The 22,431-nt window shown below is 53.4% G+C and overlaps 2 protein-coding genes across 7 annotated transcripts; both read left to right on the top strand.

Annotated features, from left to right (window-relative positions):
- The first annotated feature begins 3,853 nt into the window (after positions 1 to 3,853).
- Positions 3,854 to 11,597, top strand: LOC116225854 (bactericidal permeability-increasing protein). Of its 3 annotated transcripts, none has more exons than XM_031588473.2 (15): positions 3,854 to 4,012; positions 4,683 to 4,797; positions 5,123 to 5,251; positions 5,691 to 5,846; positions 6,245 to 6,308; positions 7,903 to 7,966; positions 8,116 to 8,351; positions 8,477 to 8,653; positions 8,877 to 8,936; positions 9,168 to 9,335; positions 9,518 to 9,585; positions 9,784 to 9,826; positions 10,097 to 10,160; positions 10,722 to 10,798; positions 11,067 to 11,597. In XM_031588473.2, exons 1-15 carry the CDS (start codon positions 3,898 to 3,900, stop codon positions 11,118 to 11,120), a joined length of 1,590 nt encoding a protein of 529 aa, XP_031444333.1. In that variant the 5' UTR covers positions 3,854 to 3,897; the 3' UTR covers positions 11,121 to 11,597. The 3 variants fall into 3 exon arrangements, 2 of the variants coding, with proteins under 2 accessions (XP_031444333.1, XP_031444342.1); XM_031588482.2 differs by having other exon boundaries at positions 3,865 to 4,012; positions 8,260 to 8,351; XR_016471864.1 differs by lacking the exon at positions 9,784 to 9,826 and having other exon boundaries at positions 3,865 to 4,012; positions 11,067 to 11,129.
- A 287-nt stretch (positions 11,598 to 11,884) lies between these two features.
- On the top strand, positions 11,885 to 21,562 carry CDK5RAP1 (CDK5RAP1 mitochondrial tRNA methylthiotransferase). Of its 4 annotated transcripts, XR_016471865.1 has the most exons (15): positions 11,885 to 12,198; positions 12,742 to 12,845; positions 13,302 to 13,336; positions 13,899 to 13,999; positions 14,186 to 14,396; positions 15,210 to 15,330; positions 15,609 to 15,839; positions 16,088 to 16,185; positions 16,286 to 16,341; positions 16,458 to 16,588; positions 17,288 to 17,437; positions 18,132 to 18,272; positions 18,428 to 18,509; positions 20,733 to 20,891; positions 21,018 to 21,562. XR_016471865.1 is itself a non-coding variant. In XM_090152002.1 (14 exons), the coding sequence occupies exons 1-13, from the start codon at positions 11,964 to 11,966 to the stop codon at positions 18,506 to 18,508; spliced, it is 1,695 nt and encodes a 564-aa protein (XP_090008128.1). In that variant the 5' UTR covers positions 11,885 to 11,963; the 3' UTR covers position 18,509; positions 18,926 to 20,726. The 4 variants fall into 4 exon arrangements, 3 of the variants coding, with proteins under 3 accessions (XP_090008128.1, XP_031444311.1, XP_090008129.1); XM_090152002.1 differs by lacking the exons at positions 20,733 to 20,891; positions 21,018 to 21,562 and adding an exon at positions 18,926 to 20,726; XM_031588451.2 differs by lacking the exons at positions 11,885 to 12,198; positions 20,733 to 20,891; positions 21,018 to 21,562 and adding an exon at positions 12,354 to 12,537 and having other exon boundaries at positions 18,428 to 20,726.
- Positions 21,563 to 22,431: the final 869 nt, after the last annotated feature.

The following is a 22,431-nucleotide window of genomic DNA, read 5'->3' as shown; positions in this document are numbered from 1 at the left end:
GGACGCGGCGGCTCCGGCTGTGGGGCCGCGTGGGGCCGTCCCGCAGCCCCGGGAGGAGCTGGCGCGGTGCCGGCCCGTGGAGTGCGGGGAGACCGCACAGGATGCGGCCGCGCCGCCCCGTCCCGCACCGCCCCGCACCGCCCGGCCCCGCTCTGCTCTGCGTCGCCGCCCCGCGGAGTCCCCGCACACGGAGCAGCTCCGGGGCCAAAGCACGTCCCGTCCCGGGCTGCGAGGAACAACGCGGGGAGAAATGCACGACTGTGCGCGTGTGCTCGTACATGCAGGCACGGACGAGCTGCGGTGGATTTTTCCTTTCTAAATAAACACGGGCTGTGTTGATACAAAACACTTCTCGCTGTTTTGTATTCAAAACTCGGGGGCTTCCTTTCCTGGATTGGCTCAAAAGTAGAGCAGAAGAAAAGTGTCTTTCACAGCTCTTTGGGATGATTCAACTCTGGAAAGTACCTATTTGAGGGCACAAAGTGTGATTGAGTGACCAAAAGTTGTACAAAAGCACTCAGTGCGGGAGCCAAAGCCGCAGGTTTGGTGCATCCTAAGGCACAGGGCTGCTGCTTGGCAGTGATGCTCCATCCCTGTGCATGAGCTGCAGCCACCACAAGCGTGTCTGCGGGCACAGGTTGGAGCCTGGAGTGGGGCAGCACATGTGGGACAGCTGCACTGCAGCCCCTACACAGCTCCAGACCCCCAGCCTGGCTGCTGCCCCACCAGTTGAGTGCAGCCCCAGGAACCCTCCTGCACTGGGGCCACCAGGCAGCTCCTCCCTTCCCCCAGCAGCTGCCAATTGCTCCTTTAATTGTGCCGGTTCACAGACTCTGCTTCAGCCTTTTTATAGTTTCACTGCGTGCGAGGGTAGGAGGGAGTATGAGCTCATGCTCTGGCTGTCTCTAATTGCCTGGTTACCTCTGAAGTGAGCCCAAGAACTCACTTTGGCTCCAGAACCTTTGGAAAGCTGCAGCGGCCACAGGCAGGAGGGGGATGCTGGGTGCCCCTGCAGCACGGGGACAGGCAAGCAGGAGGGGATGGCATGATGCTGTGACAGCAGGCCTGGTGGGAGCTGCGTTCCCATCAGAGTGCTGTGCTCAGCAGGATAAGATCCAGCCCTAAACTCCCCCCAACCTTGTGCCCCCCCGCTGCCCTGAGGCAGCCAGACCTGGGGGCACAGTGGGTTGCTGGAGGCTGAGCTGTCCCACACAGGGCAGAGCTCAGAGGTCCCCAGTGCCCCGTGGTTCCTGACCCCATGAGCTCACCCTCCTCTCCCTTTCTTCATGCCCTGTCTTCTCGAGCAGCTGTGGGACAGGCTCTCACCCTGCCTTGCTGCCCGCACAGAGCCACCATTCAGTCCCCTGGGCTCTGCCTGAGGTCACCATTCGTGCATTTTTATTTTTACTTTGCTGAAAACTCACCCCCTTCTGCTCTCTCTATCCCCTTTTGTCCCTCACCCAAGGCCCTCAGACATGGTGTCAGAAGGCAACGTGCCCCATGGAGGGCACAGTCCTCACAGGTGGGGGACACCCTGGCTGCAGGAACTGCTCTGCAGCAACCTGTGATGTCACCATGACTCTGGGACACAGAGAGGGTGGGGATGGGAAACCCAGCATGGGGGTGGGTTTCTGGGGTCGGGATCCCACCAGGAGCCCTGTCCCCACACCCACAGTCCTCCTCTGCAGATCGACACTCCTCGCTGCACCCAGAGTGTCCCCCCTGCTTTTTTGGCTCTGGTGTCCCTGAGCATTTCGAACTGTGTGTTTCTGATGCAGGCGTCAGGGCTGGAGTCAGCTGGTGACCCCGTGCTGGCCCAGAGCCTGTTCTGCTCCCAGGAACAGCTGGGACTGGGTCACGCTGAGCCTGCAGCTGGAAAAACAGTGGTGCAGGGCCCTGCACTGCCCTGGCTGTGTGATCAGGTGCTGCCAAACCGAGGGGATCCAGGGCAGGGAGCAGAGAGTGAGGGTGAGCAGCACTGGGCTGGCAGCTCCTACCATGCCAATCGTGCAGCTCCTGGCACCGCGATGATGCAACTCCCAGCACCCCAATGCCAATGGCATTTTGCAGAAATGTGAGTGAGATCCCTGCAGCTCTAGGGACACTCACAGTGGCCCTCTCTGGCAGCGGGCTTGCTGCCTGGAAGCAGATAAAGAGAGAGTTCTCTTCCTGGCTGTGGACCTGTTCCAAGTTCCCTTTGAACCAGCTGCACTGCTCTCACTTTTCTCACCAAGTGCCCCTGGGTTTTTCCCTTGTGTTTCCCCATGGCAGCGTTTGCCAGACCACAGCTCGGCTCTGTGGCCAAAAGTCAAAGCCAGATCACGGGCAGCGGCGATGCCCTGGGACCAGCACGTGCTGCCCAGCCTCAGGGAATTTCCACCGTGGTTGTGGTACCTATGAAGTGGACCCACAGCCCGACCCGCAGTGCCCCATGCTTGCAGAATGGCTTTGGCCATTGCATCATGTAGGAGATGTGGAAAGAGCCTCAAGAGAGACCCGGAACTGCCCACACGTGATGTGCAGCACATGGGGCTGGAGGAAGCTGTGCAGCTCGGTGCTGGCATTAGAGGTGTTTTCAGCTGTTCCTTGGCAAACATGGGACTGTTTGGTCAGGCTTTGTGCTCTGAGAAAGGTTTTTTAAGTTCAACTTTAAAACTTGCTCAAGCCCTGAAGGAAAACGTTGTGTTTATGCTTCCTCAATACTTTGCTCCCCATGAAATTTCATTTCTCCTCATGGAAGAGGTTCTGGTTCCTTGGTGTGTGTCTGAAATGGTGTTTTGAAACTGTTCTGCAGCACGAACTTTGGGTTTTGGGGAGCAGGAGCCAGCAAAAAGCTGAAATGGGGCTTTGACTTTTGAACTTCTCTGCTTTGGGGGCACAATGGGCTCAGGGATGGATTGGGGATGGGTGCAGGCAGTGTGCAGGCAGTCCGTGGTGCATGGCTCTTCCCAAGCTGTTTGTCCCACTCTGGTGGCCCAGTCAGCACCAGACCCTGTTGTCCCTGTGTGCCTGCTCTGGTCCCACAGCTGCTGCTGCTCTGGGGCTCACGGTGCAGCCTCAGCAGCACAACACAGGTTGTAGCAGACCCAGAGTGCAGCAGACCCAGACGTGTGGCCCTGGGTGTAAGATTCTTCTCCTGCCTGCAATCCTGGGCAGAGCTGGCTGGGCACACACTGAGTTGGCTGCTTGGGGACGTGATGGCTGCAGTGTGTGCCCTGATTGTGCACTGGTCTGGGAAGCCTGCAAATGCTCCTGTCCAGAACAGTGGGGAGGAAGGACAGCAGGAGCTCAGAGCTGATCTCCATGTGCCAGGGGCTCCAGCAAAGCTGTCCTAGGCTTCCTTGTGGCTTGAGCTGCTCTGTGGCACGGCCATACCAGGCTACAGTGCTTGAGAAAGAGCTGCATTTCACAAGCGCTCGATGCAGGGATGTTGCCTCTGGCAACCAGAGCACTTCCCTGGATCCAGCACAAGATCTGCCCACATCAGCCCCTGTGGACTTCCTGTGCCATGTCCTGCTGCTTCCAGAAAGGGAAATGAAAGCAGCCTAAGGCTTCTTCCATCACTCTCACTGGTGCTGGTGGGGGAGCTGCAGGCAGCCCAAGGTGGGGGACCGTTGGGCAGCCCCAGGAGTGGGGCAGCTCAGGGTTCCTGTCCTCAGCGCACAGCAGAGAGCCATAACAGTGCCCCACAAACCCAGCGGGTGCTGCGGGGAGGCTGCCTGCTCCTTGCAGCCATTCCCTGGCCACATGGGAGCGGGCGGCGGGTGAGCAGGAAGCACAAGGCTGCGGGGAGGCCCCTCGGGCTGCGGCCGTGTCTCCGCATCCTGCCTCACCCGCGGTTCCCCTTTGGCGCGGGTATAAAAGCGCACCGGCAGGGAGCGCCGGGCAGCAGCCGGGATGGCAGCACGGAGCCTGGCAGCGTTTGGAGTGGTGCTGGCTGCGTGCCTGGCGCTCACTGCAGCCACCAACCCCGGCTTCGTGGTCAGGATCACCCAGGCGGGTCTGGACTATGGTGGGTTTGGCTCCTGATCTCCCTTCTCTCTTGGAGGTGCTGGCGGCTGCGGTGCAGAGTTGGGTGCTGACATCGCCCTGATGCACCCGTCTGCCCACAATGCTGTCCCTTCTGCCGTCCAGGGGGCTGCACACAGGTGCTGGGGGGGAGGGCATCAATTCGAGGAGGCTTGGGGCTGGTGGGCTTGGGGTCTGGCTCAGGGGCTCACATCCAGGAAGCCCTGAACCCCAGCAGCGAGCTGCATGGGAGGAGGTGGGGAGGTGCCAGGAGCACGGTGACAGAGATGGATGGGCTCTGTGCTGGGTTTATTGAGGCAGGCAGGGCCTCAGTCCCAGCAGAATTCTGTTATGGATTGAAATGCTCTGCGTGCGCAGCTCATTGACCCTGCAGGTCCACCAGCTGCATGGGAAGGGACGTGACGCCCTGCCTATATGGGTGCAGTTATGGCACCCACCCCACTGCGTTGCCTGGGCAGCACCATCCCCAGGACTTGCACAGATTCTGAGTAATACCCACACTTGCAGGGCTCTGTGCTGCAGCCAGCTCCAGCCACACAGTGCAGAGCAGCCAGGCCATTCCCCGGGCATTCCTTTTAAGCCTTTCATTGTACTCCTGGGGCATACTCTCAGTTCCCTGGGATAGCATGTGGCTGTGACCCTGTCCTCCACAGCCCACCAGCATGGGATTACCGTCCTGCAGAAGGAGCTGGCCAAGCTGAAGCTGCCAGACATCTCAGGTGACTTTCCAGTCCGACACCTGGGGAAGGTGCGCTATGAGATCTCCAGGTGAGCCCTCACATAGCCACACGGGGCTGGAGAAGTTGCAGGGGACAGAGGTTCTCCCATGCCACCCACAGCATGGTGCAGACAGAGATGCTCTTATTTGCACCCTGGGAGGCAGCACTGTGGGTGAGGGCAATTGAAGCCCAAGCGGTGACCTCTGGCAAATGCAAGGGCACAAGAAAGGACTGTGATCCCAAAGGCTCTGCTTTGCTCATGGGTAAAGGAGGGAGTGGGGGTGTTGTCGGCACAGTGCCCACACTGCTCTCTCCCAGCCATACATCCCACTCAGGTGCCTTTATTTCTCTTCTCATTTTACATTTCCTTTCAGCTTGAACCTCCGCAGTTTCCATCTGCCATACTCACGGATCTCCCTGGTCCCCAACGTGGGGCTGCAGGTCGCCATCTCCAACGCCTTCGCCGAGGTGGATGGGAACTGGCGGGTGAAGTTTCACTTCATGTGGGTGCCCTTCCCCTGGCTCAGGCCCTTCACTCTGCCTTTCCCTCTCTGGATCTGGACAGGTTTCCCCCTTCTCCTTTGCCCTCTTTGGGCAGCTCTCGCTTTGTTACCTCCAGACCTGTTGATTCCCACAGCTGTGCTACAACTGCATTAATCCCAATGCCTGTGAGCCCTGGCCCTGGGGAGCCCTTCAGGTGCCTCTCCCCACACTGGGGCATGCTGTGGGGTGAGAACCACAAGCCAGAGCTCTCCCCCTTCTCTGTTGTTCCCCCTGCTTGCGTTCAGTTCTTTCAGTTAAAAGGCTGCCTTGCCTACCTAGCTTATATTCCCATGCAAGTTGGTTTCCCTGGATTTAAAAGCCTCCCCAGTCCTCTCTGGATGCTCGCTGTGAGGCAGAGCTGGAGGCAGGCTGTCCCCTGTTGTCCTCGTTTCCCTGCAGCCGGGACCACGGATCCTTCAACCTGGAAGTGAAGAACGTCTACATCAAGATCGACCTGAAGCTGGGCAGTGATGCCTCAGGGAAGCCCACCGTAGGCACTTCTGCCTGCAGCACCCGCATCTCCAGTGTTGACGTCCACTTCTCTGGCAAGTTTGGGTACGTAGCATCACGGCAAAGGACCAGAGACCCCGCGTTAACCCAGTGGAGAGGGAAAGGTGGGCTTTCTCTGCTTGTGAGGTGGGCTGCTGTCCCTCACACAGTGCTGCTGGCAGCGTGCTTCCTTCCTATTTCTGCACATTGCAACTGCATGTGCTCAAATCTGCTCTGAGTTTGCCCTGCCGTGGCTGCACATTTAAGGGTGAAGCTTCCAGGCAGTCACGAGACTTGTTTATATCTTCTTTACAGGCAGCTTTGGTAGCAAATGTAAGCCCCGAGGCAATGTTTAACTCCAGATTGCTGTGGGAATGACATTCCCATGCATCCTGCAGCCCCACCGTCCCCCTTTCCTGCCCAAACCCTGCGGCTGCACTCTCTGACCCCGCTCCTCTCTGCAGGTGGCTGTATAACCTCTTCTACGGTGCTGTTGAGTCCAGGTTCAAGAAAATCTTGGAGAGCAAGGTACGTGTGAGCTCCAGGCTTCCTGCTCATCTTTATCCCTCGCTTGCAGCAGATGTTACAAGGGCTCAGGTCACACACACGGATTTAACCAGAGCCAGAGCACGCTGCAGGATTGGTGGAAGCAGGCTTTGAGGAGCAGGAACATGCCAACCATGGTCCCTGCAGCATCGTGTGGCTCGGGCTGGATTCTAAACCTGCAGCATTTGCCAAAGCCCGGTATAATCGGCTGCTAATTAACAAAGACTTTTCTTTCCATGTGGTCAGTTAATTAGATCTTATGCCTCAGCCAAACTCAGTGTAGCAGAGGAAACCTGCTCAGAGCTGCCCCTTCATTGGCCCGCACTCATTCATGTGTTTGGGAGCAATGGGGTAGAAATTCTCATCTCTGCATTTCAGCTGCTTTTAATCTTGTTTAAACGGGGGGCACCAGGGAAGCCCCGGTACGTCCAGCCCCATACGAAAGCCTGTATGCTGGAGACTTGCAACAAAACATGGAAACAAGCTGTTAGCAATAATTGCTACAAGGCTCGCTGGCACAAGCCGCAGCCTCCCTGGCCGTGAACCTTGCTCAGGAAGGAGGCAGCTGCAGAGCTGACAAATCCCACCCTGCTGCAGGTCGGGCTCTGGCCCTGGCATTTGGCTCTGGCTGATGCCATGCTGGGCTCTCTGGGGGCACCCAGAACTGTGGCAGCAGATGGGCTGGCAGTGGGTGCTGTGGGGCTGTGCAGGAGGGCTCCCATGCTGCAGTGCCTCCTGGAAGGAGCAGCTCAGAAGGCTGTCATGGCAGCATGGCTGAGCCCCTTCACCAAACATTGGGGTGAATCCTTTGGGGCTTTCTCTGCTTGTGAGGCAGGGTGAAGGAGAGGGCAGGGAGCACTGCATGGATCTGCACAGCCCTGTCCCTGCCTGGTCCAACTCCAGCAGCCCTTTCTGCAGAGCTGAGCAGTGCTCCCATGCCATTCCATGCCATTCCATCCTCCATATTCTATTCTATTCACCCTGCTGCCAGCAGGCCAGATGCTGGCCTGATCCTGCACGGGTGTTCCCGTGCCATTATGACACTGGAAGATCCTGTGCAGATGATCCTGGCCATCTACAGGACCATTCCCAGCAGTAAATTCCTTGCCCAGCGATCAGCATGCATTTAAATACCCCACTAATGCTGAGGCTTTGCCTGCAGATGGCAGCTGCAGAGGGCTTTGCTCTCCTCCCCTGACAGCGCAGGGCTGCCCCACACGGGGGCAGATGAACTCTTGCAGTTTCTTCTGCCCAATAGTCGATGCTCAGCACAGTGCACTCCTGCAGGGACTATAAGATTGCAGGTAGTCAGAAGGCACAATTGAGATTCCTTCAAAGAGCCTTGATGCAACTTACCTAGGTGGGAATCCTGCTCTAAGCAGATGGTTACAGGTATAAACCTTGCTCCAATAGTTAATGTGTCACCTGGAATAGAAGAAAACATCGCTATGCACTCTTTTATTTCAGCCAGCTTTGCAAAGAACACACAGCACAGGGCAGCTAAGCAGAGCGTGTGCCTGAGGCTCCCACTCCAGCAGAGCCACATTGCTGAGCTCCTCTGCCTTTGCCTCCCCAGGTCTGCGACAGCGTGGTCAGATCTGTTAGTGGCGATCTGCAGCATTACCTCCAGACCCTGCCAGGTACTGCACAGCTCTGCATGAGGCTCAGGGAGCGCTCCCTCCCAGCATTTCCCGGCCTCTGTAAGGGGACCCAGGCAGTGTCTCCAGGCCAGGAGTTAGTTTGCATGGCTGGAAATGAGGAGGGAAATGTCCCTTTTATTTCTAAACAGAAGCAAACGTGTGTGAAACCCCTGCCTCTCTGCTGCTCGGGAAAGCCAGGGCACGGCACTGCGCAGATGTCAGCAGAGGCAAGCTGCTCCCGGCTCTGCTGTGCCGTCTGCCTTTCACTCATCCCTCTGCCCCGTGTCTTGCAGTCACAGCTAAGATAGATGCCAAGGCTGGGATCGATTACTCCTTGGTGGCACCACCAATGGCCACAGCGCAGACCCTGGATGTAGACCTGAAGGTGAGAGCCTGCTCTGGGCAGACTCGAGGTGGCTGATGCCATTGCAGGAGGCAGGTGGGATACTGGGGTCAGCTGCCTGCCACAAATGCCCCCCAGCTCCTTCCTCACCCACTTCCTCTTTCCAGGGTGAATTCTTCTCCCTGGCACATCGTGGTGCTGTTCCCTTCCCACCGCCAGTGCTGGCCCTCCCTCCTGACCACGACCGCATGGTTTACTTTGGGGCCTCCAGCTACTTCTTCAACACTGCTGGCTTCGCCTACCATGCAGCTGGGGCACTGATCTTCGAGATCACAGACTCCATGGTGAGAAGGGCAGGCGGGATGGGGCTGGCTGGCTCCAAGGGCTCCTCTGCATCTCCTCTGCATCTCCTCTGTGCTTCCCTGTGGAGCTGCATGCAGGCACAGTGCAAGGCTGAGATGTGCTTGGTGCACACACAAGATGCACACATGAAGTACACATGTGAGGGGCTGATCATGCCCCAGCCCTGTGCTGCATTGCCCAGCAGTGACCATCCTCCTCCCACAGATCCCGAAGGATGTCGAATTCCATTTGAATACCTCCACCTTTGCAGCCTTCATTCCCCAGGTGAGCCCCAGTGCTGTCCCCCAGCTTCTACCTGGCACAGGCTTTGCACAAGATGCTCCCCAAGAGCACAGCCCTGGGTTCCACATGGGGAGGAGCAACCTCAGAGGAGGGGCTGCTCATCCCCTCTGGGTGCAGCATCCCCATGGGCTGGTGGCATGGGAAGGAGCTTCAGGAGGCTCTGTGCTCCCATGGATGTGCCATGGTTCCTTCCCTCCCCCTGCTCCCTTGCAGCTGGACAAGATGTACCCCAACATGCTGATGAAGCTCAGGCTGTCTGCTCCCTCTGCCCCATTCCTGAGCATCACACCAGATGGGATCTCACTCCAGCCCATTGTGGACATCCAGGCTTATGCCATCCTTCCCAACACCAGTCTGGCCCATCTATTCCTCCTCAGTTTGGTGAGTTGGGACCGGGGCTGTATGGGGATGCCAGTCCTGGATGAGTAGCCCTTTAAGATCACAAATGCCAATTTTCACACTGGGTGCACACGGGTCTCTGCATTTTGGCTGGTCTGAACAATTCCCCCTCTGCCTGCTTTGGAGTGAAGTTGGCGGGCACTGAGCTCTACCTCCCTCCCCAGACAGGCAACGTGTCCGCCACCATTGATGTGAAATCTGGCCACATCGTTGGGAAACTGAGCGTGGGCAGGTGAGCTGGAAGCAGGACGGCTCCAGGAGGAGTTGCTGCTAAGTGGTGGCTGGGGGCAATGAGTTGGGAATGTGCTGGGGACGGAACCAGTGATGGAGGCAAAGAGCTGGGCTTTGGAGGGAGCGGGACTGGCATGGGCACTGAGGGGACACCTCCTTCCCTGGGACAGCCTGCACTGCACCACTTCTCTCTGTGCAGGATGAAGCTCTCTCTGAAGCATTCAGATGTTGGCACTTTTCAGGTAGGCTGTTCCTGACCATCATCAGAGCCCCCAGCATGGAGGAGAGAGCCTGCTGGGGGCTGTGGAGGCGGCTCACCCCTCCCCCCACACCAACATGGGACCTGGGGGTGTACGTCTGTCTCAGCCTGGGAGCAGGAGCAGAGTCACCATTGCCTCCTTCATTTCCCACCCCACCAGCACAAAGCTCCTTCGTTTTCTTCCTCCTAATTGCCCTCCAGGGTCTGGTCACTTGTAAAGCTCTTTTCCTTTCTTCTCTCTCTGCAACTCCAGGTACGAATGCTGCAGTCAATAATGAATATATATGCCTCCAGTATCCTGCTCCCACGTGTTAATGGTAATGACCTGCTGGGAGGAATGGGGCTATGGGAACAGTCACCAGCCATGTCACTCTGTCTGAGCAGGCCCAGCTTGTTAATTAAATCTCTGTCTGGTCTGCTCAGGTCTGCTCAGTGGGTAGAACCTGCAGAGAGAGGAGGATGCAGCAAAGTACCCAGCTTGTTTGGGGCTGGCAGAGGTGGGCTGTGGGTAGCTGAGTGCAGGAGCCTCTTTCCATGCTGTGACATGCATTCAGAAGTGAACACAATGGAAAAAATGAGTTTGACACACATCCTAATGCTTTCCAGACCCTCTCCCCCACTGACTGCTTTTTGTTACTGCTGAGCAAATCAGCTTTTTGTTACTGCTGAGCCCAGAGCAGGGCTGGTGGCTGGGTCTGGGGAGGGGTGGCACAGAATAACGTGCAGCCCCAGACCTCCATGTAGTCTGGAAGAACCACTCTGCCTACCTATGGCACGGGGAGGGAGAGAGAAAGGCTGGAGGAAATGTCCCCCAGTTTTGCACAGCCTCATGCTCCCCTCTCTGGTCCTAACATATCCATGTGCATTGTCTTTTCCAGAGAGGTTAGCTGAAGGTTTCCCACTGCCGCTGCCGGACCGAATACAGCTCTCCAATATCCTTGTGCAGTTTCACCAGGTGAGAAGTGCGTGCCCTGGACGAAGCCCATCCCAGGAGCAGAAGGAATCTGGTGCCTTGAACGGCCTGGGGAGGTCCCAGAGGAGTGCCAGTGGCTGGATGCTGGATGCTGCTGGCAGGGTGTGGCTGTGAAACATCTTCAGAGCCCTTCTGAAGCTAAAATTAGCCACAGAAGATGGCAGCGGCACAAAGCGGGCGGGTGATGAGGAGCGGGGCTGAAAGCAGCTGCAAGGATGCCTCACAATCCCCTCCTCTCTCTTTTTCCCAGAATTTCCTGCTGCTCGGAGCAGATGTGCACTACACGCCCCGGGAGAGCAGATAAAGATGACGAAAGGGGCTCTCACCACGAGGACGGCCCCTCAGCCTGCCCCGCGCCGTCCCTCCCGGGGGACCCCGTTCCCGTCCCCCACTTTGGTTCCCAGCCCCAGCTCCAGCCTCAGCTGCTCCCCCCGCCATCCCCGCCGCTGAGACAGAAAACAAGCGGCCCTGCCAAGCCTGACTCACAGCCGGCCCAGCACAGACCGCAGACGCGCGGGCGGGGGCCAAAGCCAAACCCCACGGCCCAGGCTGGGCTGAGGGATCCATCACAGCCGGGGGGGGGCTGTACCCCCAGGTCCCAGCGAGCCACAGCCGCACGGCAGCTGCTGGGGCCGACCACAGCTTGGACCAGCTGCCCCTTCGCTTTCTCCCTGTGCTTTGCCTTCATTGAGCGGTGCTGCGCTCCGCCATGGGGGTCCCAGAGCCCAGGGGAGCCCCCGTTCGGTGCCCCCACATAAACACACCGCAGTGAAACCAGCAAGCAGTGTGACAGAGGTGTTTGTTATTCGCTGCCCTTCAGCACGTTCCCCGAGGGAAGGGAGGTGGCCGGGAGCGCCTTTTGGGGGATATTTTTATCCCCCTCGTCGTGTTAAAATACCACGGAAAAAAAAATCATCTTTTCCTTTTCATTTTTTCCCGTCGCGTGGCTGCCCGCAGGGACCCGGCTCCGCCCGGCGGAACGGCATTGGCGCGGAACGCGAAGGCGGGGCTGTGTGTTGTGTGGGGGGGACCGTTTGGGCGGTGCACCGCGGGGCCGCTCCCGGGAAGCGCCCCTCTCTGGGCGGCGTCGCCATGGCAACGCGGCCTGCTCACGCGGCCTAGCGCGGCCTCCCCGCCGGGTTCGGCCATGCGGGTCTTTGGGCGCGCGCTGCGGGCGGCCGGGTCCCTCCGCTGGGCCGCTGCCCGTCCCGGGGCCTCCCGTGCAGCGCACTGTGGGCAGAACGAGAGGCCTCAGGGACGCAGGGCCGAGCTGCCAGCGGGGCCGGACCTGAGGCACTTCCTAAGAGGGGCTGCCGCGCCGCCGCCCACCGGGGAGCCGGAGCCGGAGCCGGGACAGGGCTCTACCTCCGGCCTCGGGAAAGGTCGGTGTGCCACTGCATTGCCGCAGCCGAGCCTAGCCCAGCCACGAGCGCTGCTGGAGCTCACGGTGCCCGCAGGCGAAGCAGGGCGGGGCTGTGGGGGTTTGGGCTCACAGTGGTTCTCCTGGTTTGAAAAGCCCAGCCCGGCGGCCTCCTCCTCACTGCTGTGTTTCCTGCAGTCTCTCCCTGCTGCCTTGGCTGCCCGCAGGGCTGTGCCCAGCTCCGGGCTGCAGTGCCCAGAGCAGAGGAGGCTTTCATTGTCCGCAGTGCCGTGTGGCAGCACTCGCTGCTTCTTTGCAAGCCCCAGTTCGGGCCTGCGGTACTGCAGCAACGCGCTTTGAGGTGCTCAGGTTTCCCAGTGCCCTGTCTGTATTTTTGGCTTGCTCTTTCTCCTCGTCAGGGAATGTACTTCTTATGCAGCTTTCCTGAATCTCTTCTTTTGTGGAACTGATGCTTCCTTCCTATGGAAAAAGTCACAGAAACTGCTTGTAGATGAGAGAGATTCACAGCAGTGTTGTATCACTCCTATCTGTGTCTTTGTTGCAGTGTACCTGGAGACCTACGGCTGCCAGATGAATGTCAATGACACAGAGATTGCTTGGGCTATCCTGCAGAAGAGCGGCTACACCAGGACAAAGGAAGCAGATGAGGTGAGGCACTTTGGCAGCTGTCTGTAAGGAAGGCCTGAGAGGGCTTCACACTGTGGTCTGGTCCCAGGTTTTATTGTGAGTTATGGTCACACAGGGCAGTGGGATTTTTGCAGTCTTAAATTCTGTGCAGGAGAGAAAGCTACTTAACAAGCGTGCTAAAAGGCTGTGGGTTGTTTTTATTCCTTTAAACTGCTGGGTTCTCTCAGTTGGAGAGTAGATTGGGCACAGCAGGGTGCTCCTGACTCATCTCGGGTTTACTTCTGCCATTCAGATGAAGGCTTTGCTGAGTTTTCTTGTGACTTTGTTCTTTGAAATCCACTGAGCATTTAGGCAGATCTTTTTCTTTGAGTTAAGTGATTTTTATAGTCTGCCTCTTCAGGTTATATGTGCAGGGCATTAGTACTTATCATTTGGCTTTTACAAATTCTCCTTCCTTTTATGTGATCTTCAATCTAGGCGGATGTGATTCTACTTGTGACCTGTTCTGTTAGGTAAGGAAACTTTTGTCATTGCTATTTTTTGGTAGCTCTTAAGGAATTACAATTTGAAAACCAAGACAAGAAATGAGTTACCTGATGAAAACAGCACGCAGATGTGAAACAACACATTTTGTTTAGAGTAGAGCTAGCTGATATTACAATGTATAGCATGGATTGTGTAAGAGATTACAGTATAGTGAGAAAAACTCTTTGGTGGTGTGTGTTATGTATATACTTCATGAGCAGTTAGAGATCCACACACATTTGTGCTTGTATGATTTTTTGTTTTGGTCTTCTATTGAAGTGACTGTAGTAGGAGTATAAAGTCTGTCCTGTTGGGAAATACATTTAGGGTTGATTTGGGATATAAATATGTAGGGAACTTTGTTTTTCTCTGTGCATTGTCACCTGCAACGTAGCTCCTATTTGTTGGTGAAGTCATACTTTTTCTCTGTATGATCTGAATTGTCAGTCCCTGAGGTATTTCTACACTGTAGATGTTCTCAAGCAGCTCTGGGTTGGAGAACTGTTAAAGTGCAGTAATGGAAATAACTCCTGTTGTTTTGGCTTCCAGGGACAAGGCTGAGCAGGCTATCTGGAACCGCCTGCAGCACCTCAAAGCTCTGAAGGCCCGGCGGCGCCAGGCGTGCTTGCCTCTCCGCATTGGGATTCTAGGTATGAGGTGGGATGTGCAGCAGCAGGGAGCGTAGGCTGTTGTGCCATATCCCATCATGCTGCATTTCCTCTTCCTTCTGATAGAGTTGAGCCTTTTCTGCTGGGAGAGAGAAGCTAGGGAAAGGGTGCAGAGTGCTCGCTGAAGGTGGACACTCGCTCACAAGAATCCTTCTCCTTTGGTGGCAGGATGCATGGCTGAGAGGCTTAAGGAGGAGATTCTTCATAGGGAGAAGCTGGTCGATATTGTGGCAGGCCCTGATGCGTATCGGGACCTTCCCCGGCTGCTGGCCGTGGCTGAATCTGGGCAGCAAGCTGCTAATGTCCTGTTATCACTGGATGAGACTTATGCAGATATTCTGCCTGTCCAGACTAGCGCAGGTGGCAAAACAGCATTTGTGTAAGTACCTTTTTTTCTGTGTGTATTTCTGTTACTCCGGTTTGGAAATGTTGCTGTGCTGAGCAGTCATGTCAGTGACAGCAGTTACCCGAGAGAGGCAATGCCTGGCTGCACTCACTCCCCCAGCCCAGAGGCACCAGTCTACCAGACTGTGTTTGCTGTCTTTTTGCTGTTTGACTGAGTGCTGGAGAGACTGACCTGTGCTCTGGCTGGCTGCAGGCTTCTCTTGTCGTCCTCTGAGAATGCTGCTTGTTTAAGCATGGTGCTGCAGCAAGTGATTTCTGTCCCACTGATGTCTGTGCCTGTCAAGTCTGTGCCTTCTGTCATCTCCTTCCTTTTGCTGTGTCCGTTCTTCTAATCCCCTTTGCACTGTAATTTTTGTTGGTTTTATTTCCATTTGTTCACATTTTATAATAAGATTCCTAAGTAATGAAGTCAGATTCTACTAGGTGTGACCTTAGTGCACAGGAATAATTTTTACCCTGAGCAGGTGCAGAGTGCAAAAGGATCCTGCCTCACTTCCAGATTGCAGTGCAAGTCTATGTCAGATCAGTTGCTTTCCGGGTTAGTTGTTTGGAAATGTGCATGGAAAATTATGAAGTGTTAGCTAGGGGCAAGCAGAAGTCAGCTCTAATTGGAATGATGTGTAAGAGAAAGCTGCAGTGCTGCGTTCAGAGTTGGTGCTGTGTGTGCTGCAGACAAGTGAGTTGGCTGATGGTAGCAGTGCTGGAACAAGTCAAAGCAGGGCAGGACTGAGCACGGATGATTCTTGCAGAGTGATCATAGTGTGACCTGTGCTTCATCTCCTGGCAGATCCATCATGCGGGGCTGTGACAACATGTGCAGCTACTGCATTGTGCCCTTCACACGTGGCCGTGAGAGGAGCCGCCCCATCGCGTCCATCCTGCAGGAAGTCAAGATTCTCTCAGATCAGGTAGGGCAGAGCCTGCTTCCACCTGTCCCAAATGTTGTGCAGGTTCTCAGTGAATATTCAGTGATAGCTTTGACACAGCCTTCATCTCTGGAGATGAGATTGCTTTGAGTTTCCACCAGTTGCTATTTCATTCCCCTTGTAATATTCTGAGACAGACAGGGAAGAGAAGGTTCCCCTGGAAGACTTCTTGAAGTGAGAGTGGAGCCATGGCTGCCATTGCAGCTTAGCCATCCTGGTTGGATCATAATCTTTTCTTCTCTCTCCATTTATCTTTTTAGGGGGTGAAAGAAGTGACCCTTTTGGGTCAGAACGTCAACAGCTTTCGAGACATGTCTGAGGTGCAGTTTCAGTCAGCTGCTACCCCAGTCCTCAGTCGTGGCTTTAGCACCGTCTACAAAGCTAAACCAGGAGGCTTGCGTTTTGCACATCTTCTAGACCAGGTCTCTAGAATTGATCCAGAAATGAGGATTCGTTTCACTTCTCCACACCCCAAGGATTTTCCTGATGAGGCAAGTATGAAATAAACACCTGAACCTCTATCTTACAGGCAGACAGCTGTGAAATGTTAGATGTGGGTTGTGCTTCCTTCCCAGAGGTAACAAAGAATCACAGGATAGGAGCTTAGGAAGGGAATGTGTATGCTAAAGCTGGCAGTTTTTCAATCTTTTATCTTGGGAAGATTCTTTCCTTTAGCATTCTGGTAGAGCTGAGCTAGCTGTGATACTGTGTGCTGAATGTGCCTGAATACACCTCACAGGTCCTGCAGCTTATCCAGGAGCGGCACAACATCTGTAAACAACTTCACCTCCCAGCCCAGAGTGGAAGCACTCGAGTCCTGGAAGCCATGCGACGGGGGTGAGCGATGGCTATGGGGAGCCCTATGCCCTGCTGCCTGGTTTTTCTACTCACCAGTCTGAGTTTTCTGATCAACAAATCCTTGTGTTGTTCATCACAGATACACAAGAGAAGCATACTTAGAGCTTGTACAGCATGTGCGCAACACCATTCCAGGTGGGGACTCCCTTTAGCTTGACCTGAGCTCAGTACAGCTGTATCTTACTGTCCTTTCTTGAATGAAATGTTCCTGTCTTCCTTGAGTGAAGTGGAAATCTGCATCTTTGTGACAGGTGTGAGTTTAAGCAGTGATTTCATTGCTGGTTTCTGTGGGGAGACAGAAGAAGATCACCAGCAGACTGTGTCCTTGCTGCGGGAGGTCCGCTACAACGTAGGCTTCCTCTTCGCTTATAGCATGAGACAGGTGAGTGCAAAATCTAATGGAAAAGAGTCTTTTCTCTAGGCATCTCCTCTTAGCTCCTTAAGTGCTATTTCTCACAGTAAGACAGTAGCAAAATCTGTTGAAAATAATACCTAAAAACATGGTATCTTGACAAACTTTTTTTGCTTGCAGGCAGCATTTCAAGCGTATATGGTGCTGCAAGAGCCATCTTTATGCCAGAAAAGCTTCCAGCTCTCCCATGCAAGCATCAGGGTTGATTACTGATAGGGCAGCCTGGTTTTGCAAATGTCCTAGAGTGACTGCAACAAAGCAGCCACGTTGGCATTGAGCTGGCTGCAGGTCCATCTTTTTTTGCTGATGAAAAGTTGTGCTGATGTAGCTGGACTAGAGCCCAGCTATAGAGACTTTTTGTCAATCAAGTCTGGAGAGAACTGATGTATTTTCAGAAGGTATTTCAAGGAGAAAAGTTGACAGTGGACAAGTTTTTATTAGAATGCTCTCCAAAGTGTAAGCTGTTGATAGGGGAAGAGGACAGAAGATTGGTAAAGTTAAGAAAAAAGGATTATGGATTATCTTTCAGCACAATGAGAGTAGAGGTGCTAGAATCCGTTCCTGTCCTTGTAAACAGTCAGGCAATGCATGTATCTCGCATAGGAGCTGCAGTAGTTCTGCTTCACACAGCCACAAATACTCTTATGTCAAAAAGTCTGTTGTTTACAGAAAACTCGGGCGTATCACCGGCTGCAGGATGATGTGCCTGCAGATGTAAAACGGAGGCGACTGGAGGAGCTCATCACTGTCTTTCGAGAGGAGGCTGCAAGGGCAAATGAGGCGATGGTGGGTCAGTCCCAGCTGGTGCTAGTGGAGGGGGTGAGTGTGCTTGTAAGAGTTGTCTTTCTGCCCTCATGTTGTCCAAGAGGCTCTTAGGCTGTACACTGCAGTCGTCACCTCTGCCTTCACTTCTTTCTTTCCCCACACAGTCCTGATACTTTGAGGTCCCTTCCAATGTAATACATTCTATGATACTCCAAGACCACGCGTTCAGCTTGATTTTTCCACAGCACTCAGTGAGCACAAAGTGGTGCCAAGTAAAGTTGCAGTCCCTCTTGTTTTGGGCTCTAGTGACTTTGCTTCTTAAAAACCTTGGTCTGAATATTGGGAAACTCTCCATAGTTGGGATGTTGTACAGCAGTCTGTGAAGAGGTAACTGGATGAAGCTGAAGTGATTTATTATAGCTTGGTAGCAAGGCACAAAACAGCAGGTTAGATCTTTCATACATTTGTGAAGATGAAGCTGCTTTCTCAAGGACTGGTGGTCCTGGAAAGGAATGGGATAGGTTAGAGAGATGGCTCTGTCTAAACATGGAATGAGTGTAGGCTTTCAAACATTGCCTTTAGTGTGTCTCTCAACAGCAACTCTGTCCGTAGGGCTTTGTGTGGCATGCTTAATCATGTGGAATTTGGATTTTTGTACTGACATTGGTGCTCAGTTCCTGATGCAATAGAGCCCAGGAATGAGTCAAAGCTATTGCCATGCCAGTAATGTTTTCTGTTCTCCTTCCAGCCCAGCAAGCGCTCTGCCTCTGAGCTGTGTGGGAGGAATGATGGCAACATCAAGGTGATCTTCCCTGATGCCGACACAGAGGATGCTGGGGGCTGCAAGGCTCTGGTCAGAGCCCAGCCTGGGGACTATGTTTTGGTGAAGGTGACCTGCCTGTAATTCTTGTTTCCTTAGGCTCTCTTTTTTTTTTTTCTGCACAGTGCTGTTTCCTACAGCAGCTATTGCCCGGAGAGCCTAAAATTAGAATGGATCCTCCTCAGCCTTTTTATTCCTGAGGTGTGTTATTCTGTTTCTTTCAGGTAACCTCTGCCAGCTCTCAGACCTTGAAGGGAGTTCTGCTTTGTCGTACCACCCTCTCCCGCTCTGCAGCTTGTCATTGAGGTATCCCTGCTGCCAGTGGGCAGAAGTAGATTCTTTTCTCTAGAAAGAAACAAGGAGGTTTGGTTAAGTGAAGATGGGGCAGAAACAGGATCTATTTATTTATTTATTTTTATATAACTGGGTCTGTCTCCCATTTGGCAATAATACTCCCCTTCTAAATCTGTGCAAGTGTATGGACTGGGATGGAAACTGTGCATTCATGTGCCAAACCCCAGTACTGTGTGATTTGGTGCTTTCACTTGCTGTCAGTCCTGGCTCACCTTTGCAGTGCTGTGGGTTTGTCTTCTGATCATGTCCTCTAACGCAGCCCAGCCCTGAGAACTTTGTCTGCAGAGCAGGTCATTGCTCCTAACCCAGCTGAATTTGGGAGCTGCAAAGACTGTTAGCACCTGGAAAACAAAACTAGTAACTTCCAGAGGATCACAGGAGGACAGCCAAAGGAGACAGGCTACTTGAAGAACAGGATAACATTGTGATGAATTCTTTCCAAATAATGATAATCTCCTCAATTGCAAAATACTTGGGAAGTAAGACCCTGAGCTGTGCCTATATGATGGAATATAGCACTAATATACAATATAAATTAAATATAAAATGTTTTTTAATGAACATGAGTAATGCTTAATATGTTTTTTTGAACTGATGGAATACAGTTTTGCCTTTGCTCTGAGATTGCTTGTTTTTTTGTTGGAAGGGATTTTCCTGTCTCTAGGCCTAAGGGAATGAATGCATGGGAAGAACTGTCTTCCAGCTGAGGGTTCTCTCACTAGCCTGTTAAATCTTTAACTACAGCTTTGTACTCATTTTCTGTGGTAAGTCTTTCCTTTTCCTTTGCAAGAGGAAAGAAATTGTGCCAATTTAAAAGGCTGATAGCTTTGTAAGTATATCTTACAGTTGCTTGTTTTTGTCAGAGCCTGCAGTTAGCTGTGGCTGCACTGTGTCATATTCCAGCCTGGTCTGCTAGATTAAAACAAATGCCTGTAACCTGCACTTGTAAGCAAACTCTCCTCTGAGGTTTGAGGAAAAAAATCACACCTTTCAGTATTGATTATCGTGTCACTAAAAGAAATCATTGTAAAAAGCTCTGTCCAGGGAGACTTTGAAGGAAGAGCTGACCAATGCTCCATCAAGGAGTCCCTATTGAACTTACAGAATTTTTAAGCAAGCATGAAACCCTTTTGCTGGAGAGCTGAGCAGGAGAGAAGACTTTACCTGGGATATAATTGTATCTCTTTGAAAACAGCGTGGTTCAATGAATATTCGTTAGGCCTTAGTTTAAGAAAGAGAGGTGTTGGGTTTTTTTTATGAGCTCAGGGCTGATTCTCATGGAAGTGAGTCTGCACAGTCAGCACTGCTGAGTGGGTTTTGAGGTGCAGAGAAATACTGACATTCTGCCACCCTACCTCCAACTGAGAAAGAGTCTTAGGCCCAGTCTCAAAAGCGGGGCTTAGACCTCTGCTGTCGAGTGTGTACAAGCTTAGCAGTGGGTTCTTAAGGAAGAGGCAGCAAGAAGCTGTTGGGCTTGAAATTCCAAAGGAGGAGCAGGGTGTAAATACATCATCCCCCAGCTGTGACAATAGTAAAGCCAACCTATTCTTGCTAATAAAAGCCACCTGGTAAATGGTCTAGTTTTCATTGCCCTGTGGCATCTCTTTCCACTCATGCTCTCCCATGCATCTTGAAGCTGTGGCCAAAGGCTGTGCTCTGAGAAGAACTGACTGCTGCCTTTCACAGCTCGTTTTCACATGTTCCTATGTTCCTTAGAGGCACCTATTCCCAGGTGAGAAATGCAGACCTGAGTGTGCTCTCCCCACTCCTGCCAGCCAGATTTGAGGCCAGCTGTGGTCGTTTTACAATCATTATTTTAAGAGTGAGAGACTAATGAGGAGGAGAGCTGGGTTTTACATTTTGATGAGAAGGTGATAACGCTCACTGCACAGACTCCCCAGGGAGCCATAGTGCTTACCATTTACCTCGCCTCCTTAGTTTTTATAGGCCTTGGGAATGAACGCTGAGGTTTTAAGGCAGCAAAGCATCCATTAGGAAGCACTTACAGTGACCTTGGAGGCAGAGTTAAGTCATTTGACACTGCCTGAAAGCAGGAACGTCCCCCACATCCCCCCTCTGGGGCTGGAAGGCACATGGTTTCCGTATTGCACATGAGATGATTTGCTCCTTGAGTTTGGCTGTTGGGAACATCGAGCTCCTATCTCTTTCTCCTAGGCTGCCCCCTCAGGGCTTCCTGCTGCTCAGCCTGTCCTGGAGCCTCAGCACTTGCTGCAGGGTTCCTCCAGAGAATGGGAGCAAAGCTTCTGTACATCTGTGGGGCTGGAAGAGCCCCAGTGACACCTGCACATCTCTTTGGTTCTGGTGAGGTGCTTGGTGAGTAAGTTTCCAAGCGCAGCCCACAGTGCTGGCTGATATTTGCATTCAAGCTTCAGCCATGCCCTGAGGCAGCTCCCAACACATGCATTTCACAGCATGAAACCACATGCTTTCTGCTTGCAGAGTGTTGCAGTTGGGCGAGGTGGATGAGAGCACGAACACACAGCAAATGTTACAGCACTGCAGGAAGGTCACAGCCAACAAAAGGATTTGTGTTCTCCGGACCTGCATCACAGCAGCCCCAAGAACAAACCTGGGGCCTGGAGTCCTGCAGCTTCTCCTTTGTGAGCAATTTATCTCCTGTGCTGACAGCTCACTATTGACTCCTCGTCCTCCTGAAGAGGAGCTGTCCTGCCTCATCAGCTTTAAATTAGTTTTATCTTTAGACTTTCCTATTAATAAGCTCTTGTCGCGGTGTCATTATTTGATATCTATTTTCTGACGTTCTTCGTTAATGGCTCTGTATCTTCCCACACTTTTTCCCTCCTGGCCACGCTGTTTGATCACTTGACGTGCACAGGGCAGTGCAGTGCTCACGGACCAGTGCACCCCAATGGAGGTGGCTGTGTATCTGCACAGAGTAGGTCTGGAATGCTGGCAGCCCTTTGGGTTTGGGAAAAAAAGAGTTATGTGTACCTGTGGTTTGAGGTCTTGTTGTGCAGCAAAGGGACTGGGACCTGGAGCTCCCACTCAGTGTGGTCACAGCTCAGGGCTCTCCTTCTCACAGTTCTCGTGTTAATGGGGACAAGAAGGGCACGTGGTTCCTTGTCAGAAAACCCCAATATGAGAACCAGCTGCTGCACAGTGGCATTGCTAATGAAGCTATCAGGGTGCTTCAGGGCTGCTCGTGTTCGGTGTTATGTCTGCTATCTGCAAAGTCAGGTCACGGGGAGAATTAGCTGCCCAGCCCCTGTTGTTGACTTGCATGCCGAAATTACACAGCAAAGTGCCACCAACTGCAAGATCTGTCATTTGCAGCAGTGCCTACAGCACTGTTTTTAGGCTGATTAATATTCAGAGCACTGCTGTGAAAATGAAAAGCCAGACAGAACGGTCCTCCTCCCCTTTCTGCTTCCACGAAGATGCCAAGGGGAATGGCTGAGGCGAGGAAACAAACACAGCGTTCACTTTCTGTTGAGCTGATAGGGGTGTGAACCTAAAAGAGGTACTCCATCTTCTGCAAGTTGTTTCCCTAGGACCTGTGAGCACAGCACCCCAAGGCATTGCTCACAGCAGGGAGTTCCATCTCTCCTGCAGCCCTGTCCCTGAGCCATCGAGGGACCTCCAGCCCTACAGCTTCACACTGAGGGTACCTAATTTAACAGGAAAAAGCCCTTTTTCTGTCATCAGAAATGATTCATGTGGGACGCGTTGGGCCAGCAGCAGTTGGGGCTTTGGGGACGTGGAGCACTGGTTTGAGTGGGATCGGGTCAGTGCTGCAGGGTCATGGGGTGGCTGTGATGGGGGGAGGCACAGCTGTACCTGAGGCCTTTCAGTGCAGCCCCTCCTGCTGTGCCCCACAGCCCCCAATGTGTGG

Source organism: Phasianus colchicus, chromosome 17 (assembly GCF_987193195.1).
Source record: "Phasianus colchicus chromosome 17, bPhaCol1.hap1.1, whole genome shotgun sequence".
NCBI lineage: Eukaryota > Metazoa > Chordata > Aves > Galliformes > Phasianidae > Phasianus > Phasianus colchicus.
Note: the sequence above shows the minus strand (reverse complement) of the source record. Positions and strands in the feature narration are given on the sequence as shown.